This window comes from Rissa tridactyla, chromosome 1, assembly GCF_028500815.1.
Source record: "Rissa tridactyla isolate bRisTri1 chromosome 1, bRisTri1.patW.cur.20221130, whole genome shotgun sequence".
In the NCBI taxonomy this organism is placed as follows: domain Eukaryota; kingdom Metazoa; phylum Chordata; class Aves; order Charadriiformes; family Laridae; genus Rissa; species Rissa tridactyla.
Window position 1 is genome coordinate 8,131,588 of NC_071466.1, and position 21,993 is coordinate 8,153,580.

Sequence of the window (21,993 nt, forward strand, 5' to 3'; positions counted from 1 at the left end):
GACACCAAGCCATGTCGCGTGATCAACATGGTGGAGGGAAGGGATGCCATCCAGAGGCACCTGGACAGGCTGGAGAGGTAAGCCTGTGTGAATATCAGGTTCACACAAGTTCAAGCAGGCCAAGTGCACGGTCCTGCACCTGGGTCACGGCAATCCCAGGCACAAATCAGGCTGGGAGGAAAACGGATGGAGAGCAGCCCTGAGGAGAAGGACTTGGAGGTATTGCTGGACGAGAAGCTCAACATGAGCCGGCACCATGCGCTGGCAGCCCAGAAACCCCCCCACAGCCTGGGCTGCATCCCCAGCAGCGTGGGCAGCAGGGCGAGGGGGGGGATTCTGCCCCACTGCTCCGCTCGGGGGAGACCCCCCTGCAGTGCTGCCTCCAGCTCTGGGGCCTCAGCACAGGAGAGACACGGAGCTGTTGGAGCGGGGCCAGAGGAGGCCCCGGAGATGCTGGGAGGGCTGGAGCCCCTCTGCTGGGAGGACGGGCTGAGAGAGTTGGGGAGGTTCAGCCTGGAGAAGAGAAGGCTCCGCGGAGACCTTGGAGCCCCTTCCAGTCCCTCAAGGGGCTCCAGGAAAGCTGGGGAGGGACTCTGGATGAGGGAGGTGAGCCATGGGACAAGGGGGAAGGGTTTTACAGTGAAAAGAGGAGAGATTCAGACTAGATATAAAGACAAAATTCTCAGCTGTGAGGGTGGTGAGCCCCTGGCCCAGGTTGCCCAGAGAAGCTGTGGCTGCCCCATCCCTGGAGGGGTTCAAGGCCAGGTTGGACGGGGCTTGGAGCAACCTGGTCTAGTGGGAGGTGTCCCTGCCCAGGGCAGGGGGTTGGAACTGGATGATCTTTAAGGTCCCTTCCAACCCAAACCATTCATTCCATGATTCTATGTGATGTGTATAAGGCATACTGGTATGGAAAGCTAGGAAATAAAGCAGAGCCTTCCTCTTGTATGCCCAGGACAAGATACGTGAAAAGACATGCATGAAAAAGGAACACAAATAGAGGTGGAAAAGACCAGTGCGGGCTTGTGACTCAGCGCTGGTATTGCTACTACTTTGGAGGCCCAAAGTTTCCACTTGGTTTATTTTTAAAGCACCGACATGGGACTAGCCTGCCCTCTTAAAACACAGGAAAGAGAAAAGCAGATATTGGGAAGGATGACCGTTCGGATTGAATGTGTTAGAAAAAAGCTGAAATGCTGATGCAGTTAGAAATAAAAAACCCACCCAAACACACTCCGCCTCCAGTAGAGAAACCAGTGGTGCCACAGAAGCAGCTCACAGATAACTCCGCAGGCTGAAAGATACACTGCCTGGTTCAGGAAAACTGAAAGACCAAGTAAAAATGAACAGTTTTTAAGAACAAAGTTTTTCATCTGAAAGTAGAGCACTTACAGGTTTCAAAATTCCAGGCAGTGGATGCTTATGAGCGCAGTAATTGGAAAGAAAAATAACAGCTAAAAGCAGGCTAAGAGAAATGCGCTTGCATCAGTTCAGTAAAAAATGTAGTTTCTTTATGAAGGGCTTTCTTTGTAGAAATAGCGTAATTCTAAGCTTAGCAACGCCTTTATAAAGAACTAGATGTTTTCACTGAAAATAGAAGCTGACAGTCCACCTCTGTTCTTAGAGAAATATTATTTTAACCTAAAGAATTCCATAAAAGCTGTAGCAGATAGCTTAGCATTTTTAAAAGGCTGCCTTTTAAAATTCTTTTTAAAATGGACAACTATTTCAGTATAAGGCATTTTAATTTGTCTCTAACACAACAGTCAGCGAGACAAGACCTAAAGCAGATACCTGACTTTTTCCCCCTCCCCGCTTTAAGTGCTGACATGTGTTTCTTGGAGAAGAAAAAGTACACAAACGATTGAATGCAAAATCTACATAAAAAGAGAAGGTCACCGATAATATTGTTTGGAATGTCACACACAGACCCGTAGTCTTTGTTCCACGCCAAGTATATTATATTAAATGTTAAACGGACATTTAATATAGAGAATTCTAAAGAGCTTCTTGTTCCGCGGCAAAAAGGGAAATGTGCACTAAGAGGCTGAACTGTGACAAGTGCAGAATAGTATCAATAATCCCATTATAACACCTGATTTGTCAAACTTGTCTCTACAAGTTATTCTAAAATTCACAATAGTGTTCTTAACCATTTATGAAATGGAGCAGATCACGTCTTTGTAGCATTCACGGCCACTGATTCTCCATGCTTTGTTGGAAAGAATGGCCTGAATAGCTACTAAGTCTTACACTTCATTTTCTTCAACCTCTTATTGATATCCTGGTGCTTTGAATGGTGTCCGACTGTAGGAAAATATAGTACAAAGGTAGCACCAAGCAGGTGTTTTCTTTCTGGAACCAGTAAGTTCTCTTGCTGTATTATGCAGCATCGTGGCTTAACGGACCCAACCTGGTCATCAATATGTATGATGTCCACATCGGGCAGTGCCCAGGAAGCGGTACGGATCCGCTCCTGAAAAACGCGACATCTGTCGAGCTGAGATTTAACCAACAAAACATTCCGGGCTCCAGGTGTATCTGAAATCGTGTGCATACGCACATTCCACACCAATTATGAGATTTTTCAGGAAAAACGGCAAGGAGTAAAGACGCTTAGACTGATTGCTCAAGAATAAATATATATTTCTCATAATCCAGGTTGGAAAACAGGTTTTCCTCTTGGTTTTGCACCTTAACTGAAGGAATCCAAAGTTCTTTTAGAGATCACCATGGATTATCCAGAAGAAATATCATAAACTAAAGGATGACATTGAGGGTGCAGCAGAGAGCTACCAAGATGCTGAGGGGACTGGAACACCTCTCTGATGAAGAAAGGCTGAGGGACTTGGGTCTTTCAGTCTGGAAAAAAGATGGCTGAGGGGGATCTCATTAACACTTATAAATACTGAAAGGGGGGGTGTCAGGAGGATGGGGCCAGGCTCTTCTCAGTGGTGCCCAGTGACAGGACAAGAGGTAATGGGCACAAACTTGAGCATAGGAAGTTCCATCTCAACATGAGGAGGAACTTCTTTCCTGTGAGGGTGGCAGAGCCCTGGCACAGGCTGCCCAGAGAGGTGGGGGAGTCTCCATCTCTGGAGACATTCCAAACCCGCCTGGACGCGTTCCTGTGCCACCTGTTCCGGGTGACCCTGCTCTGGCAGGGGGTTGGACTGGATGGTCTCCAGAGGTCCCTTCCAACACTATGATTCTATGATTCTATGACATAGAATAAAGAAAACTTATTTTGCCAAGAGGATAGTTGAAAGAAACTGTTTTCCAGAAAAGGTTTTGGGAGCTATTACTAATTGCAGGACACCTCCAGAAAGTAAAAAAATGAGAAGGTTCTTGCATTATAAGGTTATTTTTTGAACAGAAAATGAAAGCATACAGCAAGGAAACTATAAACAGACTATAAAGACACTTTCATTTAGACAAAAGATCATTGAATTCTTGGGCTGGAAGGTGGGGATTTTAACCTAAGTTGTGTAAGCAGAGGAGGTCTCAAAGATATGCAACAATTCCCTCTAGCTCTTTAAAAGAAATTAATTACTCCAAAACAAGAAAAATGAGCAAAACTAACAACAAGCAAACATTTAGACAGGGTTTATTGAGGTTATTGAGCACTGGACCAGGCTGCCCAGGGCAGTGGTGGAATCGCAATCCCTGGAGGGATTTAAAAGCCAGGCAGATGTGGTGCTGAGGGACATGGGGTAGTGGTGGGTTTGGCAGTGTTGGGTTGATGACTTGATGATCCGAAAGGTCCCTTCCAACCTTGACGATTCTGTGATTCTAGGAGTAAGAGATGCCCACAGGCAGGACCGCTGGAGCTGGGAGGTGGAGAACGAGAACTCCCATAGGTTGTCCTACAGTTCAATGCCAGTGGTGACGTGGATGTCAACCAAAGACACCATTTCCCATAAAGCACCAGCTACTTGTGACAGCTGTACATCCTCCCTAGTTTCTAGGGTTAATAAAAGAGCATATTCTTTCCACTTTTTTTTTTTCCCCTCCCAGAAACCTGCTCAGTTTTTCATATTTTTATTCACAAGGCAGGAAGAAGCCTACAGAAAATAACACAGTATGTTTACAAGCAAACCTGCCTGACATGATTTTCTATGACAGATGGGAACAACCAGAGCAAGATTCCAAAGCGGGAGAAACAGAGGAGCCTCACAGCCCCTAAGTACACACGAGGGAATATCACTCAGTGCAGGAATAGGCCTGAATGGCTCTGGCATTTTTGCATTTGGATCCGGAGGTTTCTTGGATACAGCTTTTCCCCCACCCCCAAGTAGTTGTGCCAACAAGGCTTAAGAGAGTAACATCCAAAAATAGTCGCATGTGGATGACTGACTTTTCCCATAGAAATTCCTACAAAGGGAAAGGTGGAAAATTCAATTCAGACCTTGGATTCTAAGATTTCAGTAGCTGCTACCTTTATACAGGTAAAGAATCACAGAATGGTTTGGGCTGGAAGGGACCTGAAAGATCATCCAGTTCCAAGCCCCTGCCCTGGGCAGGGACACCTCCCACCAGACCAGGTCGCTCCAAGCCCCGTCCAACCTGGCCTTGAACCCCTCCAGGGATGGGGCAGCCACAGCTTCTCTGGGCAACCTGGGCCAGGGGCTCACCGCCCTCACAGCCAAGAATTTCTTCCCAATATCTCATCTAAATCTCCTCTCTTGCAGTATAAAACCCTTCCCCCTCGTCCCATGGCTCCCCTCCCTCATCCAGAGTCCCTCCCCAGCTTTCCTGGAGCCCTCTGAGGGACTGGAAGGAGCTCCAAGGTCTCCCCGGAGCCTTCCCTTCTCCAGGCTGAACGACCCCAACTCTCTCAGCCTGTCCTCCCAGCAGAGGGGCTCCAGCCCTCCCAGCATCTCTGGGGCCTCCTCTGGCCCCACTCCAACAGCTCCGTGTCTCTCCTGTGCTGAACTCTCCTAAGTCAAAGAGGTTCCATATTCCCACAGACACTATGGCAAAGAGCTGAAGCTGAATAAACACCATGCAGAATGTCTCCCTTCAGGCTCCGATGGTGAGGCCACAGCTCTGGCTTGGGAGGAGAACACTCCCCGGTGCTGGCAGGTTTCATATTCGGTTAAAAAAAAAAATCACTGAAATATTATTAAAATGCTGTGCAATATTATTGATAAAACAGAATGAAACTACCTCAACCCTCCTGACATATTTGTAATGTAGATGGACCATCTCAAGCCTCCAGGATTGACGTCACACAGCCAGCGTGAGCCAAGCTGGATGTGGCTTTCTAAAGAGATCTAAAACAGTACAGTAAAGATACTGAAAATCTCAAGAAAAGAATTATATGGAGAAAATTCAGAAGTTAAGGGGCTTTTTTTTAAAGAATTTTTTGTCTGTCTATTAAAATAGACAGCAAGGACAAAGCTAACACCTGCAGACATGCAGGAAGCTCATTTATGGAAAAAGATTTCACTCTGAATTTTTCTTAATGTTTCCTACAGAAAGTTTGAAAATACAATAAATACATAGATGGATTTCAAAGCAATTTGCTGTCTTTCAAATTAACTGCTATCAAGTACATCCAGATATAGCCACCATTCATCTCACTGCCCAGGACGGAAATTTCTACGTAGTCTACTCATTTACTACAAGCGGAAGTTTCTCTGCAGAGAAACCGGGGAATGGCAGCCAAGTTTCTTCAAAAGATAAGCCTGAGAAAAAAAAAAAAACAGTTTCTGTACTTGTGCTAATTACCAACTGAACCCCTCCTCACAAGCTCTGGACTACAGAAGTCAAAGCTCTTCATTCCCCAGAAGATAAAGTATGCCTAAATCTTAAAAATACATCTTCCCCACCCCCTCAAAAAACGCTAATTTCACAGGTATTTTTTAAATTACTGCTTGATTACAGAAGTCATCATTTTCAGCCATAAAGCAAACACGAGACAAACGACTAAAATATCGCAGAAATACTCCAGAGGGAGATGTACCGCAGCAGTAAATCTAATATCATCCTCAAAGGAAGAAAGAAATAGTTTTAAGTTCACCGGTGAACAAAACAGGCCACTGACCAGCCAACCTGCGGCTGCTTCTTGTTTGTCCCCACGTCAAGGACCCACCCTTAAAGTCTACAATCTCTTCCTGCTCTCCCTAAGGCCACAGTAACCTTCTGTATCCTTTGGGCTGAAAAAAAAAAAACCCACCCCATTCTGTCCAGACGACAGGGAATGAACTAATAGTAAGTGGCTTGTTGGATTTTCAAGGCAGGTACCTCGAGTTTCTTTCCCCGACACCCCAGGGGTTAGCTTGCTGCTGAGTCAGAGGGAAGACTTCGTTTCACCCTGAATTTTTTTATTGTTTTGCGTTTTTTTTTAAATTCCAAACCTGGCATAAGGTTGTGTTTGCCAAGCTGCAGTTCTTTTGCCACGTGGGATTTCTGAATCAAGGCGGGCGACTCGCGTTCGATGCTGAAATGAGCTCTCGAGCCGCACGGACGCTGCTCTTCCTGCATAGGGTCGTCCGTCCTCCTGCTCTTACAGTCGATACCGCAACATTGCGACAAAGCAATATATTTTCCAAAGAGAATTACTTAACCTAGCACCTTACTTTGCTTTCTTGAAAGATTCTACTTTTACTACAAGGGGAGCAATTTGATTTGCAAGAAACTTGTCTGTGATCCACACTAAAGCCCGCTGTACCTCTTCCTAACGCGCCAGCAAAGGGGCTTTACAAATAAATACTCGCACAGGGCTCCTCCTCTATAAAACCTCAAAACATTTTACAAGGCAAAGGAAGAAAAATTATTGGAATGATATTGCTGAAGCAAAAATTGCACTAATTGCCAAAGGCTTCTGTTTAAAATTTTTTTAAAAAAAAACCAAACAAATATTCAAAAGAACAGGGGCCTAGCTCCCATTCTGTCAAAGCGACCCATATTATTTTGGCTAAAATTCACTCAATTTCTCTAATTCCTCATTAGGGAAATACTATCACCTTTCCAGGCTTCACAGTAAAAGGATAAATCAGGTAACATTCGCAAAGCGTTAGACTACATGGTAAAGAGCAGCAAAGAAAAAAAACCAAACCATTAGCCACAGCACAAATGAGTAAGACATGGGGGGAAATCTCTGATTTTCACCCTTAGAATTTTAATCCATCGAAAAATTGTTAAAAGGTAAAGCAGCCTAGCATCCTTGTCAGAAGATGGTAAAAGAAACAGCTTCTATCTTCTGATTTTGAACAATGGAAAAGCAACACAGTAAGGAAAAAATAAAATAAAATAAAAAATCATGCAACGATTTAGGCACTGCAGCCCATAAATATTATTTAGACATATAAATTATACATTATATTTATTTATTATATATGTGCTTTATATATAATGTATATACACACACAAAAAAATTGCTATTGGAATATTGCAATTTTCTAGAAAATAAGTTTTCAGCTTTGGCATTCATTTCATCTTATTTTCAGGCTCCTCTCCTGATTATTGTCCTTATAGAATCATAGAATCTTTCAGGTTGGAAAAGACCCTTGGGATCATCGAGTCCAACCATCAACTCCAGTCTACAAAGTTCTCCCTTACACCATATCCCCTAACACCACATCTAAACGAGTCTTAAACACATCCAGGGATGGTGACTCCACCACCTCCCTGGGCAGCCTATTCCAGTGTCTGACCACTCTTTCTGGGAAGAATTTTTTCCTAATGTCCAGCTTAAACCTACCCTGCTGCAGCTTGAACCCATTCCCTCTTGTTCTATCACTAATGACCTGTGAGAAGAGACCAGCACCAAACTCTCTACAATGTCCTTTCAAGTAGTTGTAGAGAGTGATGAGGTCTCCCCTCAGCCTCCTCTTCCTCAAACTAAACAGTCCCAGCTCCTTCCATCGCTCCTCATAAGATCTATTCTCCAGGCCCTTCACCAGCTTCGTTGCCCTCCTCTGCACTCGCTCCAGCACCTCGATGTCTCTCTCGTATTGAGGTGCCCAGAACTGGACACAATACTCAAGGTGTGGCCTCACCAGTGCTGAGTAAAGGGGGACAATCACCTCCCTCCTTCTGCTGGTCACGCTATTTCTAATGCAAGCCAGGATGGCATTGGCCCTCTTGGCCACCTGGGCACACTGCTGGTTCATGTTCAGCCGCTTGTCAATCAGAACCCCCAGGTCCTTTTCTGCCAGGCAGCTCTCCAGCCACACTGCCCCAAGCATGTAGTGCTGCATGGGGTTGTTGTGGCCCAAGTGCAGGACCTGGCACTTGGCCTTGTTGAAGCTCATACCATTAATATAATTGATATAAACACCACCAAAGGATGCATTTCCAGTTCACTCAGAGCTGCCAACAGGAATGGGTGGACAGAAACCATACTACCCTTTTAGTTTCTCCACACTTTAAAGTGTTTTAAAGGTCTCAAGTTTCCCATAGTGACGGAGCAATCAACACCGAGCGACCTGTCCACTCTTTCCCAATGCCAGGTAAGATACCTATCTGCACTGAGCATCTCCTCAATGTTAATTTGACCTCCAGAAAAAACAGGGAAAAAAAAAAATCATCACACCAATTAGTGCCTTTTTTTTAAAAATCTGAACAGAAACTCCTACTTGCACCTCAGTTCATATTTAAAGCTCTCGTGTCGCTTACAGAACAGACTTTCCTACCTTTTTACTACATTATCAATGCCATCAGTCAAGGTATTACAGTTAACAACTAATTAGCATGCCCTGAAACAAGTGGCACATTTCACAGCTCGAGCTCTCGGAGGTTACTTGCATGTTGATTGCCCAGAGTCACGTTTTACTGCAAAACAATGACAGCTAAATATGGAGCAAAACCCAAGCATGACAAAACACGACGAGGAAGGTCATCTGTGTGTTCCCAGCAGGCGACGCGGGCTGTGAAAGACCGCCCTTGAGTTAAAAGTGTTAAATAATATTAAAAAGTACAGCAGGGATGTAATTATGACCCCAACAAAATACCATTTTACCTATTTAACATGCCAGGTAAAACAGTTTTTTATTACGTAGCAGCAAAAACACACTTTTACCAAGTTCTACTTCCACCCAACAAGAGAGTATTCTTAACCACCGATTTCAGCTAGCGTATTAATCAAAGAGAATAGCTAATATAATAATACAAAATTGCAATTTAAATGCTATTACTAGGAAGACCGTCAATGGGAAATGAGAGCCTTTCTATACTCTCAATTCTGAATATTAAGGTAAGCCTTTAAGCGTATATTAAATAATGCAGCACGGAAAATACAAGTGAAATAGCTGAGTGCGTATTCACAACAGATGAGGGAAGGACTGCAGAACTGCAGACTGCAGAATTGCAGTCCTAGGGCTGATATGCCGGATACGTCTCCCATTTATACCACGGCACAGCCTAGAAAAACCAGTAAAGAACCCACTGGAGGCAGACAATAAGCGGGGGGAGGGGGACAGGGGGAAAACCACTCGAAAAAACTCCAATGCCAACAGGTACAATACGGTGAAAAGACTCCGTAAAACAACTCCCTTGATAAAGTTAGACATGGGGCAATTGACATCCAGATCCCGTAATACATCACACATAATTAGAGATAAATTATAAACACCAGCCCATGGTGTTTCACGAGCATTTCCCAGGTTCTCCTTCTCCAAACAAAAGCACTCTGTGCACAGAAGCCTGGCACCCAAGTGCAGAGCATCACCATACACGTTTTTTAAACCAACAAAGCATTGAGTTCTGGGAAACTTATTTTCACTGTCCACCCTTCCACTTTTATTTTTGTCTTGCCAAAAAAGTCATAAGCTAGAATATTCCAACTTCCCTAAAGTGACAAAAGGCATTTGGACGGAATCGGGGAAAAGATTTAGAAATCTCGCTTCAGAAACTAACTACTGAGAATTTCCAATTCCCTTTATAACTGGTTTTAAAAGAATCTCCCGCTGTGGATGAATATGACTTCGCATTTATTTTCATTACAATTTCTCTCACCAAAAAGGCTTTATGGGAAATTTTATTACCAGTTCAAAACCAGAAATCCTTTTACAGGCCCGAGAAGAAACATCCAACATTGTTCTTGAACTGTGCACTTATCAGCAAACCGAGGAAGCGATCCCACAAGACTTCATTCATGTAAGCAGCCATTCAATGAATCCCAAACGATGCAGCTGTATTGCTGGAAAGTTGGGGTTTTTTCTAAATCCAAGTATCTGAAAGCCTCAGTTGTTAAGACCGAGGCTCCCGAATCTGCACATGTAATTATTTTTCCAACTTATCAAGACTGTTCCCTAAATGCAGCAACTGCTGCAAGTGCCTCTGCATATAAAACACATTCCCAGCGTAGAATGGATAACCATATTAAGAATTGATCTTAAATTCTCTACCATATCATTACAAAAATCAATAAAGAATGCATACCTTTAATCAAAGTTTCATTAGACATACATCGATTCTGTCATTGAAAAATTGCTATATTTAATCAAATCAAGCTCCACTGCCGATGTAATCAATGTATGCTAATGTAAATTCATGTACAATGAAAGAATCGGAGCACCGGTAACTGCCGACCCTTCTAGCACCATTGCAAGAGTTTGGGTTAAATTCAGTACAAATTTCATTTCATTTCCTGTTTTCAGCTAAGTTTTAGGCTGAGAGCACACACAGAAAACCTAGGACTAGAAAACACGTACATTGCCGTTTCGAAGCATACAGAAATCCTCTTTCATAAACTGACAGCACAGTCTGGCCCCCAGCAAACGGTCGTTGTGGGTGATGCAGTGACACGGGTGATGACTAAAAGGATGCTTCCACATCCACCACACACAACCACCTCCAAACTACGCTTGGAAACATCCCAGCGACAGCTTCTGTGTTCACTTTTCACTTCTGTCACTGCCCCAACATCAACTACTGTAACATCAGACACATCTCCAGTTGTTATTTATTGTATATTGAGCTCCACAAGCTCTCCCTTTCTTTCCTTACCTTGAATCTATTTTAAAATAAATTAATGTATTTTTAATCTGTTGCACTTGGACTTCAGCTCCAAGAGCCTTTACTGTAAATTAAGCAGGCAGCCACCCCTTAGTAAATGCTTTCTAATTTTGGAACAAGGGAAAAATAAAAAAATTAAAAAAAAAAAAAATCAATCCTCCTTCCTTTCTCAAAAACAAATCAAAATTCATTCCACTCCCTATCACAAGCATGAAGCCAAATCTGGCTGCTTTTATTTCAGATGAATGGGAAGCTGCTCTCACTGAAGAATGTGAATGTAAATTTATTTTGGACTGAGTATGCCAGAACGCATTTCCTCTCCCTCTAATTGACCTGATTTTACTCAAGTTTCACACTAACTTCTGAGAAAACCTTACAGAGTTGATTGACTTCATAACAATTTGAAACAAATGTTAAAAATGCTTTCTGTACCCAAGAACTTCCTCAAGTCCGAACGTCCATGAAAACACAGAATGAGCTTAAGTCCTGCAGAGGCCGAACTGCCCGATGCAGAATTTCAACAGGTACTTTCATCATAAGCAACGTAAGGAAAGGCTAAATGAAAAAACATACACTGCGGAAAATCTGCTCATGCATAAATTACCTTAAAAGAACAATTCCATAGACATTAAAATTATTCCAGAACCTACCTGTGCATATTCTTTCTCAATTGCAGCTCTTTTCTGACTGAACGCTCTGAAAGAGGGGGAAAAAAAAAAAAAAAAAAATCCATTAATACATACAGCAAAACACTATAAATTCAATAATTTACTTAAAAGGATTTTCTGCCAGACAGTCTTTATAGTTAAATGAGCAAGAAAAAAAGCGAAATTGTTTGACAACTGTGTATCAGTAGCCTAGCAACTGGCGCATGTGGCCTTCACATAGGTGGTGTTCAAATTTCCAAGTTTTATTGGACAAATTCAGTTCCCAGGACTACCAGTGTAAATACCGTTTACTTCGTTAAAAGCTCACCAGCTTTCCACTGGTAGAGCCTAGGGAAGAATTTGGGAGCACAGAAGAGAATTTGCCTTTAGGCACCTAGACAAACTAACTTACTATTTTTTTTTTTTTTTTTTTGAAGAAAAAGGAAAATCATGTTTCCTCAGCAGCAACTGAACACGTCAGACTGAGTTGCCGTCCCAAGACTAAACGCCTCTCTTTAAACCCAGGCTGTCCCACAGCAATATCCTGATTTTCCCATTAACGGAGCTGTATCACATTAGACCCACTTAACTCAAATGGCGCAAATCACAGCGCGTCATTCCGCATTAACATCAGCGCTGTACTCTCATGCGGGGGCTCAAGATGTACCATCTCAATGTATTTTAAAACTTAGGGTTTCAACATCGGAAGAGGAAGAAGGTTGAAAGACCTAGAAGTGTCAAGGCTCTTTCTTCAATAGCTCTTTATCCCTTCAACAGCCAAAGCAGAGTCATTTTCTTCAAGTTATCCTATAAACTACTAAGCTTAAGGCTGCACCACCAGCAAAAGAAAAATCTAATTACATTTAAATTAGTTACACAATAATTATGGTGACACGTTCCTAAAAAAATCCTCAGGAACATCCTATAATAAGGTTAACTCAATAAACACACAGAAAAGGAGCTCTGAACAGGCTCTTTCTACTCCTGTCTACTCCATTTCACCCCCGAAGAGCATCCACATGCTGAGAGGGCGTTAAACGGGCTCGGTCTCCCCAACACGATCCAAAACAAAAGTCAAAACGCATCGCGATTGCTTAAAATTCTTTCCGGATTAATGACCGCCCCGACGGGCTGGCCATATTCCAACTCCAATCATTACATCCCATCTTCCCAAATCCCCCCTCGTGGAGCTCAGGTGGGTACAAAGGGCTGCACGGGACACCTCTATACGAACAGGGAAAGTCGTCTGAGACACTTGTAAATAAGTCTACTTTGTAAAGCATTCAAGGCATTTCAATATTCCAAATCTTGAATATTCAATATCTAATATTACAAAACTATTTCTTTTAGGTTCTCCTATTCTAAAGTCCAATAACCCCATCAGGTTAGCCAACATCTAAAAACCACAATATCCTTCTGAAAGACCTCACTTTTCTTTTAAAAGTATAAATAACTGCAGAAATAACTACTAGGAATAATGGAAATGCGTTATCAATATTGAAAAGGTAAAAGAAAACAAGCAGCTGTCTTTGAAACGTAGATCTGGGAAGAGTTTAGGCAAAGGCAGTTATTTTCCAATTCTCGGCTAATCTTATTTGAAAACATATAATCAGAGCTAAATGTTAAGGATACTCAGTTTATACAAAACCTGGATATGGAGATGGATATTTCACCATGTGTTTCCCCCCCCCATACAAAACAAATTCCACTTCAACCAATTGCATAACAGTAATTGTGACAAGCTGGGAGCCTCAGATATCCCCTAAAAACCTTCCACGTTGAAAGGTTTACACTAGAGAAGAAAAACAAAAGCCTTCAACTGGCCCTAGCGTAGAATTACAAAATACCATGCAAATCAAATTTACTCGCAAAACCAACAGAAATCTTGGACTTGGAACGACTGCAAGCTCCAGCATGAAGAAAATGTATTGTACAGTAGCAGCTCCATAAATTAGAAACATTTTAGAGTAGGTTTAGATTTTGTTCTGTATTTTAAACAGGGTTTTTTAAAAAAAAAAAAAAAAGTTGGCAAGCCGGCACATAATTCAATTTAAACAATACTTAAATTTGTGTTTGATCTATTTTTTGGTGAACGAAGAAAATGGGAAGCGCTGCAAGAGCGGCACGATCAGCCGGCCACGATCCTCGAAGCTGGTGTTCCCTCCCGCTTTGGGACTGCATTTCCCTGGATTAGGCAAACACAAAGCTGGTTGCGACCTCGGGACAGTTTATACAGGAATCCTTTTATGACAACCACAAATATATTACAAAACATGACGAAATACGAGACCTAAGTTGACAAATTTCCCAGGAGAAAATTATTTTGAGCCAGAAAAAAAAAAATAATTCTGACTAATAAATGCATCGTAGTTTCTTAACGGGGGAAAAATCTGGAAACTTTTCACTTGTGTATCTTGATTTTATGTGCAAAGCTTGACCTTAATGTCATTCAAGATAGAATTAGAAGTTCATTCATACAAGGAAACAGTTTCATAAGGTAATAAAACATTCTCTAACTGTTACTGAAAAGTTTTTAAGAAATGAGTTCGTGGGTCTGCAAAAAAAGCAGGAAATTATTCAGAGTTTCTTTAAACTAGGATGTATTAATATCTCCTGTTACATCTTTTTCTCAAATTAACCATTAACTAAGTGCAAGAGACACCAGAATTGCACGCCAAAAAAAGCATTTCAGTTTTTGTTTCTGGACTGTAACTCCTAAATATCATCTCTACCCTGCAAACGTTAATTCATGCGATATGTTTATTCCCTTTGCCCTGCTAAAAATCGTTCAAAAGCATTTAGTCTTTGACAGTTTAAAAAGAGGGTGAGAATAGATACAAAGAAATTCAGCAATATTTGGTGTATATAATCAAGCTAAGACCATTTTTCATGTAAGTGTGATACTTGCCACAGTCCTCACATTGTAGGAAAATCCTGACTTAGTCTCCAAAAAAAGAAAAATAATTTAAAAAGTAATAATGTACGCTCACCATCAGGACAAGAAGCTGCCATTTAAAAGAAATACTATTTTATTACACGTCCAGAGTCTTCAAAAGGGTACAACTAGGGAACAACTGCTGCAAGGCCGAAGGAAAAGTCACACTCGGGAAAGTTATTCCAATGGTTTCAACATCCATGATTTAACAGCAAGAGGCAACGCCAGCCACCCACAGCATTTCCTCACACTGCTGCCTACAGCCCCTTCTGTGCCCGACGGCTCCGTAGGACTAGAATGAACCTAATCCTGGAGGGATTACGAAGGAATGTTCTTTCCCAAGCACAAACAGCTAGAGAAGCTCCTCAGAGATGGGTTGTCTTCCTTTGACATGTCAGCTATTGGCCAAGTCTGCCGGAAAACAGAGCAGCGGGGTTGGAGAAGAGTCACTCCTAAAGGATTAGGTGTCATTAGGACAATAAGGACTAAATGTGGGGTCGGAAAAGAATTCTCCTTCAGACTAAAAATTAGTAAGAATATCTGAAGAGGAGGAGAGTGGAGATCTTTCTGGTGCGTAGCAGGACTTTGCCCACCTACATCTTCTCCTTCTGACCCGGGGTAACACGCTCCGAGGCGCAGCACGAGGCTGAGCTGGTCGCTTTGTTTCCTGAGGAAAGAAATTCTTTGGTCTGCATTCACGTGATGAAAAATATCTGGATGAACCCTAATGATCTGCCGTATTAAAGAAATTAGATTACGTGATCTAATTTTCCCTTGGGCTCTGTGAAACAGTGGAACCGTAAGGGAGGAGAGAAAAGTAAACTACGCTTCTTGTCATCCCCGCTTTGTCAATGCTACTTTTACTGGTGCAAATTCACAAACAAGAATTCCAGCAAGTGCTAGGGAATTTAAATTACTCATATCAATTTAAGATAATAGATGCTATGACATATTCGGGTATATTTTGAACTTTTCATTGTCAATAAGCGTAACAATGTGAACTGAGGAGTCGGGCGAGTGAAGAATGATACTTCAACAAGTTTTCCTATAGAAAAGTAGGAGAAACAGACGGGCTCAACCTGGTACGTGGATGTCCACTTGGGCTGGAAATGTCTAAAGCTCCCGTTTCCATGATGTCTTAACATTAAAATATACATTAGTGTTATATAAAAAAAATGTTATACTTGTCAAGTCATATAAATCTAAGGATGAAAGCCACAGCTTGCACAGTGAAAACACTTGAACACAGTGACACCTTGAAAATCAGAAAGCAAATTACTCTCTGCATTAAAAAGCTAATTTAACGACATCTAGATAGCTATGCAAAAATGTAAACAGACACTTCAGGTACAGGTCTCTTGAATAAAAGAAAGGACTAAATTTGCATAGGTGAATGTATTTCCATTTAAAGGCTGAGAAATTCAATGAGCCAAGCAGGGGCTTGAATCGCATTTGGAACGAATCCCTGTGCAAGATCATGATAATGGTCAAAAAACAGATGTATTAAGTGGCAAACTGGTACAATTGTGTTAATACAACTTTTTGGCTATGGACATTCAGATAAATTGTTTGGAAATTTTAATGAAAAAAAAAAATTCCTTACAATTTATACAACTATGCAAAAGCACCAGAAAACGTACAAATGAGTATCGTACCTGAAAGATCCAAAAATGTTAGAGTAAAGAAATGCACCTGTTTTAATTGACCTTGACCTAAGAGAGTCCCCAACTGTTACACTAACAAAAACAAGGAGCAGCAGCAAATGAGAAAATAAACGTGCTCAGCTCTACGGAGCCTGGATTTCCCAGATCAGCAGAACACGAAGCAACAGAATTGACACTTCCAGTGCCGTTCATCTGAAAGACAAGGAAATGAGAGGGGGAAAAAAAAATTACACATGCACACACTGGAGAGTGATGGTAACTCTCCAGAATCTATTTTCAGTCCTTTAATACAGGCTACTGTATCCCTCACAGAATCAAAACAATAAAGACAGTATCATTTTCTCTTTGCTTTACCAACTGCGGGTCTCCCCAAATCGAAAAAGTGAAACCCACATGAAGCGATGCAGACGCAGATGACCAGAGCAGATCTGTAAAGCCCCAATACAGCGAGAAAAGGAATGGGGGGGGAAAAGGTGGAGGAATAAAAGATTTTCCACTGTTTCAATTTTATGGGGTATTTAGGGAATCCCGAAATTCAGTTTAAAAATGAATTCACCCCATCAAAAATTTTTGGGAGTAAATCTACTTAGGATTTGTAGAGCACGTTGCAACTGATTTTAAACTGGACTCAATCCACCAACGCTCCAGGAGGTGAATCAGTGACTTATGAAATACCCCAAAATTTCCAGCTTCCCAAGAAGTAGATCAAGAATAATTCATAACATCTAGTATGTACGCCAGCAGAAAATGCCTTTGACACTTCTACTTATAGTGTACACCGGGTAGCACACGCACTCAGTGTGCAATGGTGTATAAACTACTACTATACTGGTTTTCTTCTTTAAGATGAGCCTACATTCACTCCAAAACTTTCCATTAAAGCAGACAGCTCTCATTTAAAAAAAAAAAAAAAAAAAACTAAGAAAAAGAGGGGAGGCAACTGCAGAATACTCAAAAGCCAATATTATGTATCAAGATAGGATTACATAGCTGGCTTTGCTCACTTTTTGTGTCCCATTTGGAGACAAAAATCGCTACTGAACAATCTAAAAGCCACCTGTCTAACAGCGAGTACGTGCACGAACACAGTCTTAGCCCCCCTAAAATATCGCAATCTACCTTTGAAACAAAACCAAACAAAAACCTGCACGCGGCAAGTTAAAATACAGCGTTAAATACCAATTCCCCACTCCCGTAACTGCCAAGCAGCTCCAGAATGCCTTTTCCAGTGATGAGATGTATTTATTCTCAGCAAGGGAAATAGATCCTAATACACGAGCACCAGGGGAGGAACCCCGATGGTGAACTACACACGCTTGAAATATTTATCTACAAAACGGCATTGAAACTCCCACGCAGCCTGGCCTCTTGCTCAAGGCCAGCGTGTCCCAGGGGCAGGACTTGGCGTTTGCCTTTGTTGACCTTCACCAGGTTTCTGCCAGCCCAAGTCACCCATCTGCCAAGGTCTCTCTGAAACACGGCCCTGCCTCCAGCCAAAATATCAACCGTTCTCCCCCAGTTTGGTGCCTTTCATCAGTTCGCTGAGAGCACGCTCCATCCCATCATCCAGGTTGTTATTAAAGTCTTTAAACGGTATGGATCCAGTATTGACCTCTGAGGGGTACCCAGCTGCCAGCTGGACTTTGCACAGCTCTCCACCACGTACAGTTGGGAAGTCCAGCCAACTTTCCACCCTCTTATCAGTCCATATGTCCCCAATGTGACTATAAAGGTACTACAGGACACTGTGTTAAAGGCCTCACTAAAGTCAACACATACAACGTACCCTGCTGTCACCTTGCCCACACTGCCAGCTCGCCCAGAAGGCAATCAGGCACAATTTGCCCACGATAAGTCCACGCTGGCTGCTCCCAATCACCTTCTTGCCCCTTCAAGGAATGGCTTCTTGGAAAAGAAGCCTTGGAAGTAGCTTCTAGGAGGTTTTGCTCCGTAATCTCCCAGGTAAAGGTAAATCTGACCAGTCTGCTTTTCTCCAGATCCTCCTTCCAGCCGTCTTTGAAGACAGGTATGGCATTTACTTTTTTCGCAGTCGTCAGGAACCTCTCCTGATTGCCATGACCTTTCAAAGAGGACAGAGAGTGAACAATCTTACCACACCTCTGCAGTCCCAATAAGCTCACAGCTCGGCAACGGCACACACATCTTTAATTCCTCCTGTTTGTTTCCCACCTGCACTCACGTACAGGCACCTATAGTTTCCCCTACTTGTAGGAAAACAGGATTTCTTCAGGAATGCTGATGTTCTTGTTTGGAGGCTTAATTCACTGCTTCATCTGGATGCCTCATCCCACTTTCCCCAGTAACATGAAAAATGCACCGTAATGAGTCAAAATCATGGAATTGAACAAGTGCTTTTATCTGTTTCTTTTAATTTAAGGACAGGTGTGTCACTGACAAAGGCACAACTGAATTCAAAAGCACTTCAGCTAACATAAATCATCCCCGTAGCTCAGTTTAGGCCAGTGGTTGGCAATAAATGCTGAGATAACACAGCACACTAGCAGCTGCATGCCTAATTAGGTACTTGAGGAACACCCATATGTGCAGGGACAGACTGCATTAATATTCCCTTTCCATGTCCAGCAGAGACCGAGATGACACACCTGGAGCAATAATTAATCGACAGCAATTATTCAGCACGACGAGACTCTCAAACGCTGCACGTAATAGCCTCCTCTTCGTGTTTTTCTGTTCAGACTAAACAGAAATTACCACTACCAAAGCATTTTAAATGACATGCATAAAATTCTGAGGGTCTGAAGGGTAAATTATTTCACAGAAAAGCACTGATCTCTAAAGTTATCTATATACAGGCTTCAGAAACCGTAGCAGCAGCCAGGGCGCAACAACCCAGGTTATTAAAATTAGAAATGTACTTTTAAGAAGAAGGGGTCCCGTTAGCTCCTCTCCAGCAGGTAAGCGAACATGGGGTTCTTCAAAGAAGACAGCGAGCAACGCACCACTTCAAAGAGGCGCTTTAAAACACTACATACAACACAGGCAGAACGATCCGAAGCAATTTTCATCACAAAGTACCCACAGCTCCAAATTCAGAGAGTTTTGTAGGTTGGGGAGTTCACGTAATTACACAAAAGACTGGCTTTCCCTTTTCCAAGCAAAACTCCTCTGAACACAGAAATTCTTTCATCTTAAGGCGATGCAGTGGCCTCGCCTGGAACACAGTAACAGAACCATTTCGCTGCCTATAGCATCTAAAAAAAAAAAAAAAAAAAAAAAAGAAAAAAATCTCCATCAGCTTTGTGATTCGACACAAGTATCTGCCAGACAATGGTAAAGCTTTCTAAGCTTCTCCAGGTTTATATAAAGTTCAGACGCCGCATTAGCAGGGAAAAAAGAAACAGTATTGGAAGATAATGGCCCTTCTTTCCCTCGCTAAAGGTAAGCTGGAACAAGTTCACTGCTGTTCCACTTTCCAAGTTACATCTACTGCAAAATAGAAACCCCAAACCAGTCCAGCGGAAGCAGGTTAAGTGGCCTTACAGAGTGAATTCTGGACTCTTAAACAACTGAAATTATACCAGCGTTAATTTTTGGATAAGGCTTTGTGCTACCGGTGAAAATGGCAGCACAGCCCTCTTCCCTCTCCTCAACAGGGTATTTCCCGGCCCAAACAGCTGTACAGCTGCAAAGTCATCAGGTCATCTGCTTTTCAAATAAAGGATCCTAACTTGAAAATCCATACAGCACTGGTTGCTTTTTGCGACGTTTTGGTTTTTTTTTTTCACTTTTAGGGTGTTCCTTTTATTTACATGTATATGAAAATCACAGGAGACCAATCCAGTAACAAACATCAAAAAAAGGAAATATAGTCAACACTCCTACATACAAAAGTTTGAGAAAGTAGACTTAGTGACCGTGTACAGTTTATTTTAATCTTTTCTAGCCACAGCATGTTTCCTGGCACAAATTCTCCTTGCCCACCATGCCTACGTTGAGCATTGGGCCCCACTAATGATATTTTAGTTACGCATCAAAAAATTCACCTAGGACAAAGCATGCAAACTCAACTCTACAGCAAAGCTTTTAGCACAACAAACAGTCTGGTTTTTCAAACTGTTTGTGCCAACACGTCCACTCACTGTTGCTATTGTTCCAGCATCACAAATACAGTATTTATTTTTTTTAAATCTGTAAATCATCTAGGACAAATTTAACTCCTGCATTGACAGACAGCTATAAATACGCCATGAAAACCTTATACATCTGCATCCATCTAGACAGCTGGGCTCAACCGCCTTGGGAAAATACAGAAAATAGTATTCTCTACTAGTTAGCGGAAAATTTTTCATATCCAAGCAGCCTAATGGGACATTTCCTCCCCGAATCCACCCGCAAAAGGGCAGAGGTACAGAGATCCCCACAAAGAAGCAGTTCAAAGGCTCTTCAGGCAAAATAAGGCATAAAGTTCCTCTTTCAGCAGCGAGAGGAAAGGTAAAGTTTCACCTTAATCAGAATGTGTAAAAGAAGTAACTCCTTTATTGCAACTCTTTCTAGTGTCAGGCTACCTGAAAGCCATTGGCAACCAAAGATACCTCAACCAGGGAGGACACTGTCTCCAGTCATTTTTTGGCTAGTTGGATTCAATTTAAACATCCCTGTATTTCACAAGCCAAGGTTGCCTCTCTTCAGACTAGACCTCACGCCTTTCCTCGCGCTGCACAAAGGCAACTGGAGAAATGAAGATGTTGTAAGCAAGCAGAAACTCACTTCTATTTCATTTAAGACCATGCTCTCCACTGCCACAGCATACTTTAGCTTCCTTCCACCAGACGCTACGTTACAGCAAATAATAGCCTTTATGTTGGGTTTTAAAAATAACAAACTCGTTTTTGCTCAATGATTTTATCATCTGAATGAAAAAGATCTGTTCCTAGAAGGGTGACTATTTCATATGCACTCTGTTACCTTCCAGATATACCTTATGAAGACCTGATAAAGAATAAACAATTAACCACCATTTTTATCAAGGAGCAAAAGTCTGGATCCCTCAGTGCACACCCTTCCTATTCCATGTCAGGTTTGGATAATATCAGCACTACTACTATTGCCTTTCCTGCTGAAGACTTTGTACCACCTATTAAATAAACTCTAGAATAAGCTACTGTACTGTGTTGAGCATTTAGTAGCACTGTTCAAACACAATTTTGCTGCTTAGATTTTGGGTTACCTTTATTTGTCTCATCTCCAACTAAACTTGCTGCCTCCTGTGTTAGCACAAGATCATCACTCGTGCCCCTCTGCACAGACACAGATGTGCAACGTTTTCCCCCCAGGTCTTGCAGAAAGATGGTCATCAACGTTCGTATCAGAGCATCATCTTGGCTCGTCTTTGCAAACCAGATGTTAAGCACATAAGTCTAGGTAAAGATTTCACCTGCAAGAACGGAGGGAAAACAATAAAAATGTTGAGTCCTGCAATCTTTTCCTCAAAAGCCATCGCTAGGCTGTGTCCCCTGTTGCCTCTGAAAATGTCTTGACGCTAGCATTCCCGTAGCACCCCTTTTAGTTGGACTTTTATTTAGACTTTTATTTAAGTTCTTCATGTCCCTGACCAGCTGTAGATGCAACTGATACTGTCCTTTAGCAGCCAAGCAAAGCTTTAATACTCTTTACTGCCCACCGCCTTCACATGTTGTATGCTGTCCTTTAGCTCCTTGTGGGGCTTCTGCTGAAATTCCTCATCTTCCCACACAAGGAGGTGCTTTGCTCTCTGGAACCCTTCCTTCGGAAAACTAAGCTG

General features: G+C 42.2%; 1 protein-coding gene across 1 annotated transcript in view; it reads right to left on the reverse strand.

Moving 5' to 3' along the window:
• FCHSD2 (FCH and double SH3 domains 2) overlaps window positions 1-21,993 on the reverse strand; it is a 180,944-nt gene that overhangs the window by 135,198 nt on the left and 23,753 nt on the right. The window contains exon 3 of the mRNA XM_054188889.1: window positions 11,616-11,661. Within this exon, the coding sequence (XP_054044864.1) occupies window positions 11,616-11,661 (46 nt within the window). The remainder of the gene's footprint in view (window positions 1-11,615; window positions 11,662-21,993) is intronic.